Raw genomic sequence first — 22,964 nt, forward strand, 5'->3', positions numbered from 1 at the left:
GTGAAGAGGCAGAGGATCACTTGAGCTTAGGTAGTAAAAATCATCCAGAACAACACAGCAAGCTCCTATCTCAAAAAACAAAACAAAACCTCAAACATTTTAAGATTAAAAAAAAGGAGTTAAAGAAAAAAAAAAAAAAAATCTTATTTTTTAGCACACTTATTTTTACCTTCGATATTAATCTTTAAATTTTAATAGAGTTACTAAGACAGTAGGGTTGCTCTCCTTCATTAACTTCCCTCTAATGGTAATCTTGTCCAAAATGTGGTTTATTATAAAAAAATACTACTAGTAACTGGAGTCCTTCGCAACTTTCAACATAGGTCATCACATTGCTCACGGCTGTCTTGTCTATTTGGCTGCTTCTGACCACAGCCATTTGTGGATCCTTTCCCCCCGAATAGAGGTCTGGATCTGTGACTACCTCTAGTTGAGGCTTTCATATTAGGGCTATAGATTTCAGAGGAGACTATCAGAGGCTATCTCATGAAACTGGGGATATGTGCAATAAACACAACTATTACTGGTGAAGTTAACCCAATCATTCAGTCAGGTATCTCTGAGGTTTCTTTACTGAATTAATTACCTCTCTCCACTGTCTTTTCTAAAAGATGCAAATCACCATGTCCTGCCCATACTGAAAGGGAGGTAAGCAAATTCTACCTTCCAGAGACCTTCATCAAAGAATCAGCAGAGAAAAACAGCATTTACTTAATTGTGAATGTGTATACTTGGTACACAGATGTACCAAGACTCACATGTGAAGGCCAGAGACAACTGTGGGAGTCAATTCTCTTTCTACCATGTGGGTCCCAGGGATCCAACTCGCGTCTTCAGCCTTGATGGCAAATGCCTTTACCTGCTGAGCCATCTCACTGGCCCTCTTGGAGAAATGTTAACCAAGCACAGTAATTGATAATTTTGTTAAGATGCTCAGGAGCTATGCAGATAGCATTTCTTCTCACTGATGTTAGTAATCATCCATGGGCCTTGCCTACATCAGTTACTTTCTCTGTGTTCTAATGGTGACCTTCCACATTCTTTGGAATGCTTCTGTAAGGGAGACTGGACCCCTCTCCCTTACTGTGTGACCATGGAAACTCATTTCTTGGGTTATAATCTAATATTACATTTCAAATTGTCTCAGGTTTGACCACTAACTTGTTCAAGTGGTCCCTGTGCTCCACTACCCCACTTTACAAAAACACAATACCAAAATAATCACACCCTTAATTTCTGGCACAGGATACCCCAGGCTCATCTTCTATCTTCTCTGACACAGTGTGTAAAATCAGACGTTTCTTTAAGAACATTAGTAATTATAGGCCAAGTTTAGAATTCGTGGAGAAAGAGAACTAAAGTTTAGTTAGAACTTGATAAATCCCTTCAGTTCTTTCTTTTTTGTGTGTTTTTGTTTTTCGAGACAGAGCTTCTCTGTGTAGCATTGACTGTCCTGGACTTGCTTTGTAGACCAGGCTGGCCCCAAACTCACAGCGATCCTCCTGTCTCTGCCTCCTGGAGTTCTGGGTTTAAAGGCGTGTGCCACCACACCCAGCTTCTCATCAGTTCTTAAAATGCTGCATATACAGTTTACACATCTCATATTCTTATAAATTCTACCATCCCTTCCGTATTGAAGGAAAAACTAATGGTTGTAAATGTATCAGTTTCTGCTCGGCACTAGCATATACAGAAAAATGTACCTTTTGTTTGATTTTAAAAGCATGTAGTGGAACAAGTCAACAAAACAATAGTGACACTGAATCTAGGCTACAGTCCACTGTTTCTGGAACTTATAAGGATACACACAGGGAACACTCTGGGTCACAGTGTGCAAGGTTGCTAACGTATGAGAATGCTGGGAACCAATGAATAAGAGTGTGTTGTAGTGTGGTACTGACAATTCATTTTCATCAATTCAATTTCCTGGGTTTCTCACTAATATTCCACTATAGGTCTCATTCTTATGTCTAAAAAAAAAATACAGCCCTTGGTGACACCTCCTAGCTAAGAAATGGCTCTTGAGGGGCAAGGATCACATAATTGTTTTTATTTTCTCTATTTATAGAATTCAATTTTGTTGACAAGCACATTTTTCATTTAACATTGGATTTTCCAGAAGTTGTATACACCTTGTACAAATTGATCAAATGAAGAACAGATTATAAGACCTATTTCACTGATGAAGCAGAGATTTACTTACATTTGATCTTGAAGGAAATTTGCTAACAGAGCGTTCTCCAAAGGTCCTGGCTCCTGTGGACTTATTTTTAGGCTGTGGTAAGCTAACAAAAGATTTGTGAAATTGCATACCATAAAACATACAGATAAAATAAGTAAGCTGAAAGTATTAGAAAAATCTGTCAATTATTCTACCTAATGAGCTAATGGTTTTACAGTGACTCCTTTCTTTCACAGAAACTATAGCAAAATTTGGTCCAACTGAATTAACTGTAAAAATAACATGTGCTTATTACATTGGGTTCCTAGTCTTAGAAGCAAATAAAAACAAGAGCCTTGACCAGTAAGATGTCCTGGGTTATCAGGTAACATTTTAAGTTTTATTTCTAGTGCCTGTTCTGGATACAGATATCCCTTCTGCAAGCTGTTCATGCTGTCTCCACTCTACCTCAGCATGAAGTTCCTCCATGCCAAGATACCTGTAACTCATAGTTTCATTTGTTTTGAATAACAATGAAAATTCCTGAAAATACCCCACTCTATGCCCTGATGTCTCACTAATGTATTGTTCTTCTACCTTTGTTTTTGTTTTTGTTTGTTTGTTTAGAGACAGGGTTTCTCTGTGTAACAGCCCTGGCTGTCTTGGACTCACTTGTTGACCAGCTGGCCTTAGACTCAGAGAGATCAGCCTGCCTCTGCCTCTCGAGTGCTGGGATTAAATGCGTGTGCCACCATGCCTAGCTTATTCTTCTACCTTAAAACATTTTCTCTGTAGTTATTACTCAATATAAGTCATTCTCTGTTCTACTTTATTGGCCTTGCACTTTATGGATGTACTGGTAGAGTCATCCATCTGTTCCTTGATAACTTACAACTAGACTGCATTTCTTTCTCAGCTGTGCTTCTACTACGGGAGGTCTGCTGTCTTGTAACTCATGCATAGCACATTTAGTCCTTGTGGTGAGGTTAAAGGCTCATTAGTGCAGCCATGGAATTCCAATCCAGATCATCTACTGAGCAGTCTATCCTATCTCCTTACTGCCTCACAACTTTCACCATCTTATAACATTTTGATGACATATATTTCCCCCATGTTTATTTAAAGATAGATGTTTCTTTACCCATAATTTTCTTTGTTTCCATCTTCAAAAATAGAAAAAGCAGATGACAAAGACATAATCTTATTAGCTCCCCAAGCCCCTGAAGATACTGCATTTTCTGAAAAACAAAAAAACAAAAATAGCATCTTGAACTTCTGCTACATTAAGAAAAAAAGTACTGAAATCTTTTAAAATAATACTAGGTCCTATGTAATGACATATGCCTCTTTGCAGTGAGGTGAAGTGACTGATTCATGGTTACTGGGTCTAGAACTTGGGGGCCAGCGGAAATCCTGTCATATACAGAGCAGTGTCCAATGTTGCTACAGAGCACACTCAATAAAAATGCACACAAATTCTGTTTTTGTTGTTGTTCATGTCCTTTAAGAAAAAAAAATTAATCTGAGTTTTAATTTCTAACTAGATTCTACTTATCTCTGCCGCGATCTTTGGCTTTCAGCACTGTAGGCATCTAAACTCCACCTAGACGTTTTCCCAGGAGGTGCATAAGCTTCATGTTGAGAACCTACTTTCCTGACCATTCCTACCTATAATGCTTTTGTCCTTTAGCACTCACTAATAAATAACAAAAAATTTCCACTTAACAAAAAACCCAAACTAAACCACACACACAGCAGCCTTTTCAATTTGTCATATCTGTAATTTAGTCATTCCCTGCTCTTACATGGCACAAATCTACTTCTTGATGATGCCTATGACAACTTCTATGCTACTGTGTACATAATAGCTATTAAATAAATCATTACTTTGAAACTGGGCTTCAAATGCATCTTCATTTTGGTCTAGAGATGGCCATTCATCTTTATCATCAGAAATGTCTGGAAGTGTTGGAGCCTGAAACATATTCATGATGAAACCTTAAAGAACAGAAAAAATACATGTCAACAGGTTGCAAATCAGTTTTTATGAATCTATTGGAGGCACTATGCATACAAACAAAATACTTTACCTAACGCTTCCTTGGTGTGTACAGTTGGTGATGGCTGCACTTTGGATGGTGTTGCTTGAACCATTCCCAATGATGTGTTTGGAGTTGTGTGAAAAGAATTAATGCAGGCAACCTTATTTGTTTCACACACTAGCAAAGGAATGGGACAAATGTACTATCAATATGCCAATAAGAACACATTAGAAGGCACATGATTGCAGTAATTACAATTAAAAGTTTACCAATGTCAATAATTACTACCATTTCCATTATCATTGGTTAGGCTTTTTATATATTGATGTTTATCTTTGTAATAACACCATGAACTAAGGTCAAGAATTATCCTTTTATAGGAAAAGAAATGAAAGTCACATCAAGTTAGGAGTTTTGTCATGAAAAGCATCCTAGGCTTACAATATAACAAGTACTATCCGCTTATGGTCACATTGTAAATCTTTCCCTCCTATTATGCTGTGAATATTAAGGATTCTATTCATTTTACTCAGCTAGGGTTTGCTTAGACTTTCTCCTTTTCCTCTGCTGCTCATCTGGAAGCATGATTATCTTTGTTTAGGGTTTTTGGGGGTTTTTTGGTTTGGTTTTTTGAATCAGGGTTTCCCTGTGTAGCCCTGGCTGTCCTGGACTCCATAGAAAAGGATGTCCTCAAACTCACAGAGATCCACTTGCCTCTGCCTCTCGAGTGCTTGGATTATAGGCTGTGCCACCACAACCAGTGTCATCTTTGGTGCTTGGAACCTAACAAGAATGTGGCTGCCTGAATGATCTACACTTGTCATTCATTCTGCTTGAGCCAGGTTCCCCAAGTGTACTTCATGGGTAGTCCCTTCTCCCTTTTCTTACTCTATCAGTCCTTCCTAGCTACCTTTTTTAAAGCCTAACTCTCCACCCTAACACTAATATGTCTTTTACTTTGGGAATTCTCACCTTTTTCTTTACAACTACAACTCTTAACTACTTAGAACTATGCTTTGTATCTAGCAAGCATGAACCAAGTCTTAGCACAAGAAGTGTCTATTTTACTTTATTTATTTATTTATTTTGGTTTTTTGAGACAGGGTTTCTCTGTATAGCCTTGGCTGTCCTGAACTCACTTAGTGGACCGGGCTGGCCTCGAACTCACAGCGATCCACCTGCCTCTGCCTCCCAAGTGCTGGGATTAAAGGAATGCGCCACTACACCTGGAGAAGTACCTATTTTAAATAGCCTTGCCCCTACTGTTAGTGGAAAAGATGGCGGTCACATAAGGAAAGGAGGTGAATGACCAAACTATGTCTTTATTATCTAGTGGCCAAAATTATCTTCAATGCAAATGCCTCCACTGTGGTACCAAAGAGAATATAATACTAACAACATTTTGGATCACTTTTCTCACCTAACAGATTAACTATGACTTTCAGATTAATATATGAGAAGCTTAATAGAAAAATGCCAGAAGATGCTAAACTAGGAAAATGTGACTAGTAAGTGAATTTCTATTTTCGTCTAAAACAGTGTGAGGCTTTATAAAACCATTCTTACTATCTGAAGTGGAAAGCCTTCCTTCACCACAGTCACAATATAGACACTGAGCAACCTGAAAAGAGTCTACCAAAACAAGTTGGGTGAAGTTATTATAAAGAAACACTACCTTCTTTTGTTTCTGGTTCACTCTGTGGCATGAATTCACGAATACTTTGACTCACACACCTGGAAGAGAAAATTCTTGGGACACATTGAAGAATAAAAGCACTTTACATATGAGAATCTTTAATTAATTCTCAATAAACAACAGAAAAATGCCAATAATACTGAGTCTGTTAGGTAGAGGATAAAATTACTTAGGGACATGGTACAAGTAAATGAAATATTTATTACCTTCAAGAATACTAATTCACCGGTGTGGTGGCGCACGCCTTTAATCCCAGCACTCAGGAGGCAGAGGCAGGTGGATTGCTGTGAGTTCAAGGCCAGCCTGGTCTACAAAGTGAGTTCAGGATAGCCAAGGCTACACAGAAAAACCCTGTCTCGAAAAACCAAAAAAAAAAAACAAAACAAAAACAAAACAAAACTAATTCTTTGAAATAAAGATAACCATTAAATGTTTTTGTGTGAAGCACTGGATCTGCATTTTAGCACAATAACAAACTTCCTTCCTTGTGGCAGAAAAGAATGGCTTCCCAAATTCAAACACATTTCATTTATGGTGAATGCTAAAGGCCTAGCTTTAAGAAGTGAGTGTGAGGAAAGAGGTTAATGGAAGTAGTAACTTTCTTGTGATAATCCTGAAACCACTAGTAATGCCCAGATTTTAAAATAATAGCAAAGAAGGAGGAAAACTAACAAGCCACTTATGTAGTAGCTTGCTCTTAAACATACTGAGGAAGTCAATCTCATCTGCTAGAATTCTCCAGGAACCCAATTAAAATGTTAAAAAAAGAAGTGCAAATCACTTATAGTTTTACAAATTAATATCAAATCACAAGTTAAAAGATGAATACTCAAAGACAAAAATAATATTACTTTTGAAGCCTAGAAAAATTCTTCACAATTGGGGAATAGTGTAGAGATAGCTCTTGGCACAAAGAATCATCAACACTGATCAGAACATGAAAACACATGTCAAGTAACTTTCTGTGCAATAATACCTACAAGTATGCAGTCAAAGCCTTAAGTAAGCAAAGGCATTTTCAGATTGCAGTTTACAGCTATATATTCTGAAGGCATAGAAGGACTGGTGAAAGTTTACACTTAAATAAAAGAGTATAAAGTAAACCAATACTGTAAAAGTAGCATGGGATTGAGTCTCAAAGTTGGGGGGGCCAACATTTTGATAATCTTTTCAACATAAAATATTTTATAAAACAAGAACCATACATCTTTAACACAACATGGCACTGTAGAACATGAACAGAAATTATACATGCCATTCACATCACTATGACTTCCAGGACAACATTTAGCTTACCTGGAGTCTGTCACTGTCTGCTCACTTACAGGAATAGGAAGAACTGGCTGGCTGGCAGCTGGGAACACCAAAGCGCTGTTAACAACATTTACCATAAGAGGAACAGAAGGCGCTTCCTGTGGTTTCACTGAGTTCTGCTGATTGGTGGATGGAAGACTTGGAACCCTCAGTTCCTGCTGGGAGCATGCATTAACCTTTCATGCAAAACAAAACAAAATAAAACAAAATACCAACCAGTCACTAGAGCTTTTCAAAGCAGCAACAACAACCATAAAAAGATTAGCCTCAGCCAGGCAGTGGTGGCACATGCCTTTAATCCCAGCACTTGTGAGGCAGAGACAGGTGGATCTCTGAATTCAAGGACAGGCTGGTCTACCGAGTGAGGACAGCCAAGGTTACACAGAGAAACTCTGTCTCAAAAAACCAAAACCAAACCAAACCAAAACAAGATTAGCCTCTATGATGGCTTCTAGTAGCTTTTTAAACATGGACACACCAAAAGTTTATATTAATTTTTAAAAAATATGTGTGTAGTTGCACACATGTGTAAATCAGGGGACTATAGGCATAAGGTTATTGTGTAATTCAAATGCTGATTTTTGTACCCCCCATATCTGGTTGCAATCCTTGTTCTGAGAATCTTGTACCTCAATGTTGTGCAAACATTGCTCCCCAATTGTCCTCTGGTATGCCAATAAGGAATTTACAGCCAATAACTGAGCAGGGTAGGGAACAGGCTAGACTTCGTGCCAGCCAGGAGAGGAAGAGTTAGAGGAGGGAGTAGCTAAGGGTTAGGGTTAGGCTGAGGTCCAAGAGACATCAGGAAGGAGGAGCTGGAGGCAAGGAAAGCTATACAAAGTGCAGGTATTGCTGGGATACATCCTGAGAAGCCAAATTAGCTGAGAAGGTTAAGAATACAGCAATAACTTCTCAGCTCTTATGCTGTGAAGCTTACTATTAAACAAATACAAAAGAGCCTCAATTATTTGTGTCATAGCATGGTTAAGAGAGAAACTGAGAGAAGCCAACACAGTTACGTGAAAATAACTTTAATAGGGCACAACTTTTAGGAGCTGGTTCCTTCTTGCTTTGTTGGGCCAACTCTCAATTCTCTACACCATATATTCCAGCTTAGCTGGCTCACAAGTGAATCATAAAACAAATAAAAAGTATCCTATTTCTCTTCACTTAATTTTGGGAAAAGACTAAAAAATTAATATTATCAAATACTTCCCACAAACTCAAGTATTCTAAGTAGTCATTTTCTATTTAATAAATAGGATACATTTATATTAACTTCTAAAAAAGCATGGTCCAAAATAGGAAGAACAAACAAACTCTGAAAATACATGCTTTTCTATTTAAATAGAATGTAACAAAAGACAGGATAATTCCTTATTTTATGGGAGCATTCTTACAAATTCTAAGACTGTTAACTTAAGCTGTGTGTGGTGGCAAGCTCTAGGTCAGCCAGTGCTACATATTAAGAACGTGTCTCACAACCAAAACAAAAGCCAACACTATTCCCCAAAACAGTAACTTAAATGACCTTTACCTACAAATTAGTAAAAAGAAAGACCAGTCACGACACAGATCAAGTACCACAACTCTCAGGGCCTATTCTACTTTTTGGACATCTGCAGAGTCTTACTTTAGCTAATCATTTCCACCCAGTTTCTATATTTCTTACCTCATTCTAAATTTTACACACTTTTATGTGTCAAATTATTAATTTAGTAAGGTGCCTAGGTAAATCAGAGTAACTATAAAAAGCAGAGCAGAGACAGCAATAGCTATTGGGGATAAGGTGTAACAGTGAAGATATGGACATACATCAGGCCTGTTCTGGGGAGCAGGCAGGTCCTTGTGAGACAACTCCACCACTTGATGCAATTTCTTATGAAGTTCATCCATTTTCTGTTTTAAGAGTTGCTCCTCAAAAGCATTTGCTTCTTTCCTTTTCATATAATGTCTGTCTTCACTAACTTTAAGAAACATTTAAAAAAAAAATGGCTTATTCTCAAAATTTCTCCAGAGAATTGCATGCAAAATGAGTAAAAGGTTACAATTTAGGATGGTTAGTTTTTAAAACAAAGTTTTCCATATTTATTAGATTTTAGAACTGAAATTTATATTGTCTTAATCTCTACCTGTCCTCACCACAGTTACTATTAAATACCGGTCATGTTACATATTAAAAAAAAAGTTATATGATCAGTAAGATTCAGCAGTGACAGAATCTAATACTAAACAAATCCTATAAAATAATCATACTGTGCTACAAATGACTTGGAAATGATTTTCCGTTTGTTTTTATTTATAATTATTTTATTTTACATATGTACATATATGCTTGTGTTTGTGCATATGTAATATATAGGCATGTGGAGGCCAGGGTGTCTCAGGAGCTATCCCCTTGGTTTTTGTTCTTACTGGCCTGGAGTTGTGTAGTCTAGGCTGCCCCTGCCATGTTAGTGCTGTGATTACAAGTGTCTGCTATCACACTTGTCCTTTCTATTGTGGTTCCTGGGACTCAAACTCACACTCTCATTATTGCACGGCAAGCTCTGTACTGACTGAGCTATCTCTTCATCCCCCCTATGACTCCCTATTTCAGATTTTAAAAAATGTATTTCCAAGGTATGTATGTAGAGGTCAGATGACATTTTGTAGAAGCTGGCTCTCCTCCTACTATATGGATCTTAAGAGACTGAACTCAGGTAGTCACACTTGGTGTTTTTTAAAATTGTGTGTGTGTGTACATGTGTGATGGTGCCTACAGAGCTTGGTGTTGTAAGTCATGTGACATGGGTGCTCGCTGGGCACTGAATTCAGGTCCTTTGAAAAGCATTACCAACTCTAAACTGCTGAGCCACCCTTCCAGCTCTACCTCTTTGGAAATAAAAGTGTACTAAAAGTCAGTTTTTCAAACAATACTTTGGATTATTCTATTTCTCCTACAAACATTACATATGGGCACACCCCAAACAAATCAGGATTCACTTTTGGCTAGAAACTACAGGGTTGTGGCAAATGGAAGGAAAATATCTATAGACACTTCAAAATGGGTCCTCAACAAATATTAACTGATGGTTCTCTATGGTTGGTTAAGTATAAAAAGCAATGAATATAGGGGCTAGAGAAACAACTCAGCAGTTAAGAGTTTGCTGCTCTTGCAAAATTAAGTTCATTTCCCAGCACTCATATCAGAGAACTCACAACCACCTCTTCTGGCCTTTGAGGGCACTGCACTCACATGCAAAACCCTACACTCACACATAAATTTAATAAATAAAATATTTTTTTAAAGTATTAAACAAAAATAGATCTAGTCCAAATAAATGGGTTAAAACCCTTAGTGGAACAATGGTTTGTTTTCCTTGCTCTAAAGTATATGTTGTTATAGTAAAAGCCAAGTGCAAATGCACATTTGTTTATGAAGAACAAAAAAATGTATTCCATAAACATAAGTAACCGGGCATGCTGATTAGGAAACTATTTCTGCATGTTTGTTTAAAGTTGATGCAAACTTGGAAAACCTCTTCTGAACCCCAGTTCTCAATTAAATTCTTCCATAGAATAAATGCCCTAGAAATTTAGTAATACAGTATACAGAATTCAAGTTCACATAGATAATATTGAAACACCATTTCACTACTACAAAGGCAACACCAGTAAGAATGTTTACTGTAGCTTTCATTGTTTCAGGCACCAGCTATCGGCTCAGCAACAGAACCTGTGGACAAGTGCTGCTGCATGGCTAGTGTCTAATAGACTTCTAAGCTTCTGAGAGAAGGAGCTCAAGACATTCTCATCTTTCAGTTATGTGATTATTCATTATTTTAAATGACATAAAACCATCCAAGATCTAAGAGTGTAAGTACCCCATTGTTCATGCTTCCTCCGTTGACTGTATTTCTGGGCTCTCAGTTCTTCAAAGGAAAATTCTGAATCCCCACGAATAAGCTTTTCCTTGCAGTACATAATAATCTGCTGAGCTTCAGCCTTGGGTGCCACTGAGGAGCTGACAGAGCATTCTGACTTGGAAATCAGGATCACTCTTCGTTCCCTACTGGGAAGAAAGACTCCATTTACAACAGCGCACTGAAGGAGCATGAAGGAAATTTAGGCAACAATATGCTCATTATACTTGCATATTAGACTCTGTATCACAAGTGGAAGGTGCCACACCAAAACATTCTGAACCCTAAAGGAGAGAAAACAAATATGAGCATTCATTTACCAAAAAGAAACTTCCTCACAAATTACCTCACAGTTAATATGAAAATGCCCCATGAGAAGGAGTCTCTTAATCTCAAGCATATTTACATGTTTTCATAAATTATGAATAATAGCTGGAACTTTAGCTGACATTATTTTTACTTAACTTTCAAATTAAGGTCCCCCCAAAGAAAACAATTAATTTACATGTAAAAAATTAAAATTTCCTTCTGTTAATTGCTTTAGTCTCAGAAGTTTCCAATAGTAGCCATACCCACTAAACAAGTAATTATTAATATTTCACATGTATCATACAGTGATTTAGGTTTGGGGAATATGACCAGAAAGAAGTAACATTCATTTCATTTTTAAAAAAGATTTATTTATTATGTATATAGTGCTCTGCCTGCATGTACACCTGCAGGCCAGAAGAGGGCATCAGATCACATTATAGATGGTTGTGAGCCACCATGTGGTTGCTGGGAACTGAACTCATGACCTCTGAAGTGCTCTTAACTGCTGAGCCATCTCTTCAGCCTTTATATCAATTGGACCTTTGAGACCTCTTGTTCATTTGGAGGTTGAGAAGAGCCTTCATGGAAGGAGCTCCAGGAAGAGCTAGGGATTCTCTCTATGGGCTTACAGAAACAACAGAGAAGCAACTGGCAGGCCACAGGAAAAACAGTATTCTAGGAAAGAGAGCTAAGAAACCCTTATGGGTTTGGAGGAGCTCAAGACAAAGATAGACTAGCTTGGTAGAATGACACAGATAGAAAGAGATGGCTCAGAGGTTAAGAGCACTGGCTGCTCTTCCAGAGCTCCTGAGTTCAATTCCCAGAAACCACAAGGTGGCTCACAACCATCTATAATGAGATCTGGTGCCCTCTTCTGGTGTACAGGCATATATGTAGCCAGAACATTGTATCACTGTATATATAGTAAATAAATAAATCTTTAAAAAAAAATAAAGGAAAAAAAAAGAGAGAAAAAGATTTCTAGAGCTTACAGGTTAGTTATAGAATTAGGCTTGTAAATAGATATCTTATATAGTTCAGAAAAATAAGCTGAGCTAACAGGTTTTTACCTTAGTTTATGCCTCCTGTGTCTTTAATGGTATATTAGACAATCTAAAAGGATAAATATTACAGCTTCATTTTCCCATAGAAACAGCAGAAAAAGATGCAGTTATGCATATAATGGTTGACAACAGAAAATGAGGCAGTATCTTCTGCTATGTTGCAGAAATAGTATTCATTTTTTTATAACTTTGAGAGATAGACACATTCCAAACTTGAGAATGAAATTTAAAATCATAATAATTTGGCTACTAAAGAATTAACTGGAGCCGGGCGTGGTGGCGCACGCCTTTAATCCCAGCACTTGGGAGGCAGAGGCAGGCGGATCGCTGTGAGTTCGAGGCCAGCCTGGTCTACAAAGTGAGTCCAGGATGGCCAAGGCTACACAGAGAAACCCTGTCTCGAAAAACCGAAAAAAAAAAAAAAAAAAAAAAAAAAAAAAAAAAGAAGAATTAACAGGTAAACACAAGAGTGGCATGAAGCAAAGGAAGAAATGCCTGGAAGTGTTAGAGCTCCAGTTGAGGTTACATGCAGGAATGTTTGAGGTTCTGGGGTTTTTTTTTTTAAAAAGCAGAGCTCAAAAACGTTCAGGCAAATATAATACAAAATAAGGATTTTCTGAATCTATGAAGAGGCCAGCAGAACAAATAGAGGGTATCAGGAAGAAAGAAGTTGCAGGGGGTTTATGTGGCAGAGGTCCCTAGGTCTGACAACAAGTTATATAGGAGTTCAACAGAGATAGAAGATAAGAAGGCTCAGAGAACTGCCATTGAATGGTGGCTGAAATGGAGATCAGTCATAGGAAACAGGGTCAATAGAATAAGCTGCAAAGGAAGATATAAAAGACAACCAGAATGGCTCTCTAATAATATTCCTAATTTCTATACAGAAGACAAGTAAATCTCTCTGTTACCTGATTCTTAGGAACACAGTCTAGGGTTCTGTCTGGACTTGACTCTGTTGTCATAACTTGGTTTGAAATCTGAGTACTCTGCAGAGGTTCTGAAGTTGTAGCTATGAGGGAAAAAAAAAGTGAAATGAGAAATAAGTGAAAAGGAACATTAAATAAAATTAGCACATAATCTATTTGTGGGTGGAGAGATGGCTCAGCAGTTAAGAATATTTGTTCTTACATAGGACCCAAGTTTAATTCTCAGCACCCACATGGTGGCTCATAGTCATCCATAACTCTGGTTTTAGGAATGTAATGCCCTCTTCTGATTTATGTGGGCACTAGGCATATATGCAGTATAGACATACATGTAAGCAAAACTCATACATATAGCTAACATATAAATACAAAAATTACTTTAAAAATCTACCCATTTAAAACTGTCTTAGAAAATGAACTAATTTCCAGTTAAGAAAAATATTATAGATACATTTTCTGATCAATTCAAGTTAAGATATTACCTGGATGAAATATAAAGCCTAAGTGGTTATTTTAAACAAGATGACAGTGACTATTGTTGAAATGGGATCTTTATTTCTAAGTGGGGGAAAAGGCCACATTTAAAAAGGTTGCGTGCTGGGCATAGTGGAGCACGCCTTTAATGCCAGCACTCGGGAGGCAGAGACAGGCAGATCTTTGTGCGTTTGAGGCCAGCCTGGTCTACAAAGAGAGTCTAGGACAGGCAGGGCTGTTACACAGAGAAACCCTGCCTTAAAAAAATAAGCTGTATTACATCTATTTGATTCAATTCAAAACAGATAAGGAGCCAAGCATATCCTTTCTTTGGGACAATCTTATTATTAGTTTTTAAAAAGACAGTATACTGTTATGTAGCTCTGCCTGTTCTCAAACATACGTTTTTTTTCTGTGTTAGCCTTCCTTCTAAGTACTAGGATTAAAAGCTTGTGCACTACACTGTATCTAAATATAGCTTTTTTTCCCAATTCTTCAAAAACGGTATTCATTAAGTTTTGCTTGCAGGTTTGCTCTATAACTGTGCTAAAACACAGTCCCTCTGCTGTCCGGAACTGTTTTATGAGATTATTACCAGAATGCTTTTCCTATTGCCCAGAACAGTAATTTGGTAATTTTTTTGTTTTCATTAAATACTACGTGAGGCCCTTTTAAAAACAAAAACAAAAATCACTTAGTGAAAATTACAGACTAAATCTGCAATAATCTACACATTTAAAAATGTATCATCTTACCTTGAGCTGGCAAATGAGTTCTGGTAAGGCGTGCCTGGAATAGCCTATGTGATAACAGAAAATACACTGACTTTCCAGTTTAATATACACCTATTTCAAAATGTAACTAATATAGTAGGCAATAAAGACAGAAAAAGAAAAACTGAATTTCAAAGTTACTTTAAACTTCAGAAGTAAAATTCTGAGATTGATTATATTAGAAAAGTCCTCTTTTTACACAGTTATGTCACTATTTTTCAAATTCACCTAGCACATACATGTTCTTTCTCAATGAATCAAGCTTGCAGATGTTAAAACTCAAAGATGTTTCAAGTACTACTTCACGTATTTTATAACCTGAAACAAAATGGTTATGTAATATTTAAAAAAAATCAAAATGTCTTTTAATCTCAATACTTGAGAGGCAGAGGCAAGTGGATTTCTCTAGTTCAAAGCTAGCCTTAAGGTGTACAAAACCAGCTCAGGACAGCCAGGTCTAAACAGAGAAATCCTGTCTGGAAAGACCAAAAACCAAAAACCAACCAACCAACCAACCAAACCAAACCAAAACAAAAAAACAAAAAAGAAAACCCAAAAATAAAAATAAGTAAAATAAAACTTAAAATGTAGACCACTGTTTCAAAGAACAGTGAGTTATATCACTCATGCTCTATTAAAATCTTCACACGTATACCATTTGAAAGCACTTTTATATACCAATTCAACCTTTAAAAAACGTGTAGTTCCCAAGCCTGACATTTTTTTTGCGTAATTAAAACAAAGGTGTACACCATATATAGAAGAGATATATGACTAAGTACCAAATCTTTCATGATTCTTTTGTTTGTTTTTGTTTTTTTGAGACAGGGTTTGTCTATGTAGCCTTGTCCTGGACTCACTTTGTAGACCAGGCTGGCTTCGAACTCACAGCGATTCATCTGCCTCTGTCTCCTCTTATTCTATGTCACCTAATAAAGTTAATAATAACTCTTCAATATTATCTAATTTTGTGTGTCTCCAAACCAACATGTAAAATGGTTTGTTTGAATTGAGAATCATGCAGGAGGCCGGGCTGTGGCGGCGCATGCCTTTAATCCCAGCAATTAGGAGACAAGAGGCAGATGAATCGCTGTGAGTGGTGTTTGAGAGAAAAGATTCTGTCTTTTAAAATATCCATCATCACAGGGCCTATGAGATGATTCAGCAGGTAAGAATGCTCTGCCAGACCTAACCAGCAAAATTTCGATCTCCAGGAACCTCTGACCTTCACACACTTACAGTAGTGTGCTTGCCCCAAACAAATTGTACAGAAAAAAAGACAAGGCTGAAGAGATGGCTCAAAAGTTAAGAGCACTTACTGCTCTTCCAAAAGACTCAGGTTTGATTTCCAGCACCTATATGATGGTTTACACCAAAATCCAATGCCCTTGTCACTAGTCTCTGTGGGCATCAGGCACACACCTAGTTCATACACATACATGCAGGCAAGCCACCACATACTTCAAATAAGAAAAAAAAAACACCTATTAACAATTACTAAAAGTATATAAATGAACATTTATTACATTGTTTTTTTCTGCATATTTGAAAATTCTCATAATTTTTAAAGCATAAATACTATAGTAAAATTGAAAAAAAAAATAGGTAAGTGTGTTGAATGCTGGCAAGGGATACAATACATGGAAGGTCTCCAATTCTTCTAATGAGAATGTAGAAGAAAAATTTTTGAGTAGATGGATTGGTTGTATGTCCCACATGCCTTGAAACTGTTTAAACATATTTTTTATTCAATTATTGCAATTCTAGATGCTATAAAAATTAGATAAATGTAAGAAATGAATTACTTTTAAAGGAAAAGATCTTGACAGATAGTGTGTAGATAGCATGATTTTGCAAAGTATGTTTGTAGTTCTATAAATACAGAGATAAAAAATAGTTTTCTGCATTTTCAAGTTTTCCTAAATAAGACATTTTTAATAACAGAAAAGTAACAGAACAAAATGTGTGGGGATAAAAATAAGGTATTTGTAATGATAGTTTACTCTGCTTTGAATGAACACCAAAACTCATGTTGAAACCCTCAATGTGAAGATTTATAAAACATTATCTCCAAATTGTGATTAGATCAAGAGGGCTCTGTCTTCATAAGGGGAAATTTCTATTCACTGCTTAATGGGTTATTTTGAGTGCACAATTTGTTTTGTCTCTTGTATGTGCCCTTTTTGTGATGTGATGTCCTGTGTTGCCTCATAATTCTGTCGTCTAAAGTGACATTATAAAATCTGCCAGATAGCATCCTAAGATGGAGCGTACAGCTCCATATCTGCAGTCAGACCTACAATATGACTTATAGTTAAAGTATATGTACACAAAGATACATACAGACAAATGAAAAGGCGAGTTATACACTTTGAAAGTACCTGTACTCTTGTTGTAGTACTTCTTTAGGTTCAGCCTGATTTTGAATTCCTCTCCGGAAAACAGCACTGGCATGCTGCAGCTCTCCCTGGGCTTCCAGATGCCCCGCCCAGGAGATGTACAGAGGAGATGACTTGGTTCCAATCCCCTGGTTGTACAGAAACTCAAAAAACTGGTGAAGGTCACTGTTGTACTCAGCCTACAGAAACCCAGAGCAAAACCACACATAAGCAATGATAGTACTGCTTTACCTTATATTTTATTTTGTTATATTAATAAGTGAATGAACAAATGAATAAAAACCTAGCTACTAGAGTAAAGGTTAACAACTGAACTATCATTTATACCTGCTGCAGAGTGTCATTTCATTGGAGAATGGAGTGACTCCCTCTCCCAGCAGGTATAAATGATAGTTCATTTATTAATATAACAAAATAAAATATAAGGTAAAACAATACTATCATATCAAAATTGGAGAAGACAAACCAACAGAATGAAAGGAGCTCAAGAGAAGGCATGAGTCTGAGACTTATTTGTTTGCACACTGAGGAATCCCATAAAAAACACTAAACTAAAAGCCATAATATACATGCAGAGTCCTACCCTTGTAAAGTCCAAGACTGCTTTCTCCTTTTAGTACTATATTTAGTCTCTGAGTTAGGAATTTATTACTGTACTCATGATGAATCTGATTCACTCCCAGAAAGCCTTTTTAGCACCTAAGACCTCTTCCTTATCATCACAAGCACATTTCTTTCTTTCTTGTCTCTCTTCCTCCCACTCCCCTCTTTGAGACAGTGTCTTGCTACATAATTTTCCAAGTTCTGGAACTCATTACGTAGACCAGGCTGGCTGAAAGTGTATAGACCTGCTTGCCTCTTTTTCCCAAGTGCTGGGAATAAAGGTGTGAGCCACCACAAATAGCTCCAAGCACAGTTTATTTAACTTTTAGTTCCTATCTTATGGTGGAATATTTACATATACAAGATAAAGGGAGATTTTAAAATTAAATCACTGATTCCTCAGTATTTCGGAAACCAAGGCTCTACAATACATACCACTGACAATAAAACTTCTATTAAAAAAAGAATTCATACTGGAAACAATAGATATAAAAAAGCAGTCTAAAATGATCTTAACAAGAGAGTGGACCAAAAGCCAGGCTGCTGTTGGGTTAATCCCAGTACTTGAGAGGCAGAGGTATGTGGATCTCTTTGAGTTCTTGGCCAGCATAGTCTACAGAGTGAGTTCCAGGAGAGCCAGGACTACAAAGAGAAATCCTGTCTTGAAACAAAATTCAATAATCCCCTGAAACTAAAACAAAACCCAAAAAACAAGGGAGGAAACCAGAAATAAAACATTACACTTAGTTATCTACTTGAAGTAATACTCACAAATTTTAAGCAATAATTGATGAATCTTGAGTCATTGTGGTACCTCTTCTTATCTAAAAATTCCTTCATTAAATGTTCTAGTAATGTCATCAAATATTCTTTATTGTCAGGAAAATTTTGTTCTACCCACTTCACAAAGCTAGAAAAATATGGATATTAGTTTTCCACAGGGTAGCATATGGTTCCTTCATTTAAAAGAAAACAAACAAACACACACTAACCTTTCCCATTCTCCGAGTGGGTCATTACCCTTGTAGCTTTGCATATGGGCTTCAAACATGCTAGAACAGAAAAGTACATACAGATGAGGAATAATTCCTAAATGCCAAAGATACATTTGACTCTACATTATGTCACCTACATACTTGAAAACAAATCTTGACTATCAACCCAAACATCACATAAAAGAGCAATCACTCAGAGGTGTTCGTTCAGACAGAGGCAGTATTTGCCTCCTAGGTCTATCTAGATACGGTGGTTCCCCAATGTCACTGCCACCTAGTGGGATAGCAAAGATAGGGGGTTAGAATAAGATCCAAAGAAACCTCCCCTTTGGTGCAATCCTAGTACTACAATTTGGGAGTTTCCAGAGACTTAAATCTAAATATAACATTATCCCAGGGAAAAAGCACATAACGACAGTGCTGATAAATACCCTTAGAGCTCCCAAAGGACTTTGCTTTCCTTATTTCCATAATAACCAACCACAGCCAAAACCAGGCAAAGTCTAGTCCCAGCGCTCTGAAAGGCAGAGGCAGGGGGATCTCTGTGACCAGGAGACCAGCCTGGTCTACAAAGTAAGTCCAGGAGAGCCAAGGCTAAACAAGAAAACCCTGTCTTGAACAACAAAGAAACAAACAGAAAGATGAAAAGAAATCAGGTAAGCAAATCAAATTCCAATGACGTCAGCTGCTAGTGGTGTAAACAAAAACATAAAAATAGTGCCATGTTACATTAAGCATTAAAAAGAAGGGTGGGTGGGTGGTGCACACCTTTAATCTCAGCACTTGGGAGGTAGGTGGATCTCCATGAGTTCGAGGCCAGCCTGGACTACAGAGGGAGTTCCAGGACAGCCAGGGCTGTTACAGAGAAACCCTGGGTGGGAGGTGGGGGGCAAGCGAAGGGGTTAAGAGTAGGACGATCAATGCTAGTTAGCTAGCTACCACAGCTACATTAGGGGAATCGTCAAGGCTGATAGAACTTGAGGAACAGAAAGAGTGAATGTAGTTAAGTGTGACAGCAGAAGAGGTGGCAAGTTCTATCTGCATTTTAAAATGTCTTCTTTGTCCTTTCGTGGAAAGGCGCAGTGGTGGAAGCATAAGCTAGGAAGCTATAGTAGGATCCTAGTGGGTTGTAAGTTGAACCAGGGTGAGAATAGCATGCCTACAATCTCAGAGAAAGAGAGGATGTATTTTGAGTATGAATCAAGTTGAGAAACACTCATGGGTTTTTAAACCGAGAAATGATAAAATTAGGGGAAAAAGAATTTAAAAGTAGTATGTTTGTAGATAGATGATCAGGAAAACCAACCCAAAATTACGTTTCACTGGCATACTTAAATGGTTATTCAGAGAAACTGGCTTTAGATTTAGCAATGACAGCACTTTTAAAAATTTAACTCAAGGAATCTCATCTTGTCACTTAAAAGGAACACATTTTGGATTCTTGTTGGCATGTCTGAATTGTCAGCGCTACTTCTGTGTTTAGAAGTTCTTGTTTAGCAAAATAAAATAAATAATGAATAGCCTTACACCAACCACACCGTCTGGGAAAATGGCTTAAACACACTGTACCTTAATACTAAAACATCTAATCATTAAAACAAATTAGCCTTTAAAAACTCAAAAATACCTAGTTTCTTTTTTTATTTAAATGGGGAGGAGCAATACTTAGTTTATCTGATTAAAAATTAAATTGCTTAACGACAACAGATTTTGGGTATCTTACTCTTCAAATACCTAAAGGACTGATAAAAATAAATTTTTATTTCTTGTAACATAATTTAGCAGTTTTAAATGGTTTGGCATCACAGGCTGGTTAAGTCACCTACGCCCAAAAAGAAAAGAAAAAGAAAGCAGTGTGGGAGCTTTAAAAAACAACAGCAACCACCACCCCCATCTGCTTGCAGGTAGACGCAAATAAATCAGCAAGCATTTGTTTCCCCATAAAGTTCAGCTTCAGTTTTTTTACTTACATAGCAGACAAGCGAGAAATAGTATAAATTCTTTCTCTAGTAGAATAGCGTTTTTTATCAAGACATTGGAAAATTTCTCCAAAAAAATGTCCATCACACAAAGTTCGGGGTTTTGAAGGGGTGGGGGTGCGGGTGCGGGTGCGGTCCTTAGCGGCGGCTGTCGTTCTGGGCCGAGTGCCCCCAGAAGACACGTGACTTCTGAAGGTCCGGCCCCACAACTCGGTAACGGCCTGCAGCTAGCACCTCTACCCGGGTGACGCGGGGCCGCCGCCTTGGCTGAGGCCTGGTGGGGGGGGGGGGGGGGGGAAAGACCCGCTGAGGAAAAAGCGCCGCTGAGGGACCGTCCCGGCCGGCCCTCAGCCCGGCTCGCGTCCTCACTCCACCTGAGGGACACTCACCCGAAGACATTTTCTAGGTTGTCCATGACGAGAAACAGCGCACGGTGGCGAAAGTTCCCACCAGCCGCCGGCTAAACACCCGACCAAGAACACCGCCACCAGCCGTGAGGGCCGCCGCCGATTCGAATACCCCGCGCAGCCGCAGTCGTAACGTCGAGCGTTGGCAGCGCGCCTGACCATTGGTCTCGGCTGAGGGAGAGCTGGCCAATCACTGAGGCCGTTGCCAAAGTCCCGCCTCTGTCCCGCCCACTCTCCGAACCCGCAGCCATTCTAATTTCCTCCTCGATTTTTAGCGTGTCTTGAGCTGGCTGGCTTGAGTCGTTTCAGTTCCAGTGAGAGGATAACCTTTTTTTTTTTTTTTTGCATAGGGATTAGTACTGTTGTTGCTGTCATTAAAAAAAAAAAGAACTGTAGAAATTGCAACTAGGTAACACTACAAGGTTGAACGTGAAGACTCTGTGGCTCGAAGTGCTTTGAGCCTTCTTGGGTCCTGCGAGTCGCGAATCTTTGTCCTCTTTGCTTGAGTAGCAGAGATTGTATAGCTGGTGAGTTGGGTAAAGGCGTGTGCCGCTGAGGCTGATAGATACGAGTTCCATTCTTTCCATTCCATCCCCAAAGTGGAAGGAAAGAAAACAAACTTCCTCAAGTTGTCCTCTGATCTCCATGCATGCTGTGGCACACACACATAAAACAAATGAGGAAACCACAATCATTATGTCTGGTTAATGAAGGGGGGCGGGGGGGGTGAAGCCGTGTGTGTGTGTGTGTGTGTGTGTGTGTGTGTGTGTGTGTGTGTACACGCGCGCGTGCGCTCCCAGAGTTCCGGGGGATCCCATGCCTCTGGCCTCTGCCAGCACCTTCACACACTTGGTGCACATGAACTCACACTGTCTTCATTATATGGTGAGAGAGAACAAGTCCTATGTACCGCCACAGGTATCGCTGCTGCTTTGTCCACGGCTCCATTGTAGTGTATGCAATAATCTTGTCATTCCCGAAGATATTGTGGTGGCTGTTTCAGGAGTCTGTCCCTTCCCTCTCTGAACATTTGTCTAGAATTCAGGATTAGGAGGTATGGTCAGTAAAAACTGTCCAAGTTTTCCTTCCGCCACGTGTGTTCATGATGAGCCGGACTCCACAGCAATAGCTTAAAGCGAGGCTATATTTCCGGTCTTGTTCCACATAGCAGCTTTTTTTTTTTTTTGGTCCCACTCCCAACTTTTCCATGTTTCTTACCTCAGGTTTCTGAACAGTAGTCAGAGACTACTCCATCAGAGAATAACCCCTGGAGTGTCCTCATCTAAAAAAGACCTGTCCAGACAAGCTCCAGGATGCCTGTGAGGCTTATTATGGTTTCTAAAATTCACGCACTACAACGCTCCTGAGAACGAGGTGTTCCTTGCTATGGAACCACAGACATGGCTTGCAATGTTCACACCCTGGGGCCTCTGTAATAAGGCCCACAAGTCAGTGCTGTGGTATGTAACTCAGTTATGTGAGCCCTGCACTGGGTGTTCAGGAGGCCACTGAGAGCCATGTGCCCTTAGGTAAGTCATTAAGCATTGCTGGTCAGTCATTTGTAGAAGGGACTCAAGGGAAGCCTCCCGCCAGACGCCCAAGGCTGTGCCGTAATCCACTATCAACTGCTGCATGCGCAATGCCCTCTAAATTACCCTGCTGGCAGAGCCAAGAGGCTGGGTTCAGTGCAGAGAGAAAGCAGAAACAGTGTCAGAGCCTTTCTCTTGTACTGAAGGCCTGGATAGCTCTTAGAGACTAAGCCAGAAACCATCTCCCGTATACTGTAGGCAGCCCATTCTCTGAGAAAAATCACTGTTGGCTTCATCATTCATCCCAGCCTTTCTCTTCAGGTCTTCATCTGGTATCTTTTTTAAAAAAATGTATTTATTGTATATGAGTGCTTTATCTACA

General features: G+C 38.6%; 1 protein-coding gene across 1 annotated transcript in view; it reads right to left on the reverse strand.

Annotated features, from left to right (window-relative positions):
* Bub1 (BUB1 mitotic checkpoint serine/threonine kinase) overlaps nucleotides 1-21,101 on the reverse strand; it is a 32,569-nt gene extending 11,468 nt beyond the window's left edge. The window contains exons 1-15 of the mRNA XM_051144589.1: nucleotides 21,036-21,101; nucleotides 18,665-18,724; nucleotides 18,444-18,582; nucleotides 17,052-17,248; nucleotides 14,653-14,696; nucleotides 13,406-13,506; nucleotides 11,350-11,402; nucleotides 11,080-11,267; nucleotides 9,029-9,180; nucleotides 7,196-7,389; nucleotides 5,879-5,937; nucleotides 4,252-4,380; nucleotides 4,049-4,159; nucleotides 3,303-3,399; nucleotides 2,204-2,285 (exon numbers count right to left, since the gene is read on the reverse strand). Of these exons, the coding sequence (XP_051000546.1) occupies nucleotides 2,204-2,285; nucleotides 3,303-3,399; nucleotides 4,049-4,159; nucleotides 4,252-4,380; nucleotides 5,879-5,937; nucleotides 7,196-7,389; nucleotides 9,029-9,180; nucleotides 11,080-11,267; nucleotides 11,350-11,402; nucleotides 13,406-13,506; nucleotides 14,653-14,696; nucleotides 17,052-17,248; nucleotides 18,444-18,582; nucleotides 18,665-18,724; nucleotides 21,036-21,061 (1,632 nt within the window). The 5' untranslated portion in view covers nucleotides 21,062-21,101. The remainder of the gene's footprint in view (nucleotides 1-2,203; nucleotides 2,286-3,302; nucleotides 3,400-4,048; nucleotides 4,160-4,251; nucleotides 4,381-5,878; nucleotides 5,938-7,195; nucleotides 7,390-9,028; nucleotides 9,181-11,079; nucleotides 11,268-11,349; nucleotides 11,403-13,405; nucleotides 13,507-14,652; nucleotides 14,697-17,051; nucleotides 17,249-18,443; nucleotides 18,583-18,664; nucleotides 18,725-21,035) is intronic.
* Between the last annotated feature and the right edge of the window lie 1,863 nt (nucleotides 21,102-22,964).

The sequence above is a fragment of the Acomys russatus genome, chromosome 4, assembly GCF_903995435.1.
Source record: "Acomys russatus chromosome 4, mAcoRus1.1, whole genome shotgun sequence".
Classification (NCBI taxonomy): domain Eukaryota; kingdom Metazoa; phylum Chordata; class Mammalia; order Rodentia; family Muridae; genus Acomys; species Acomys russatus.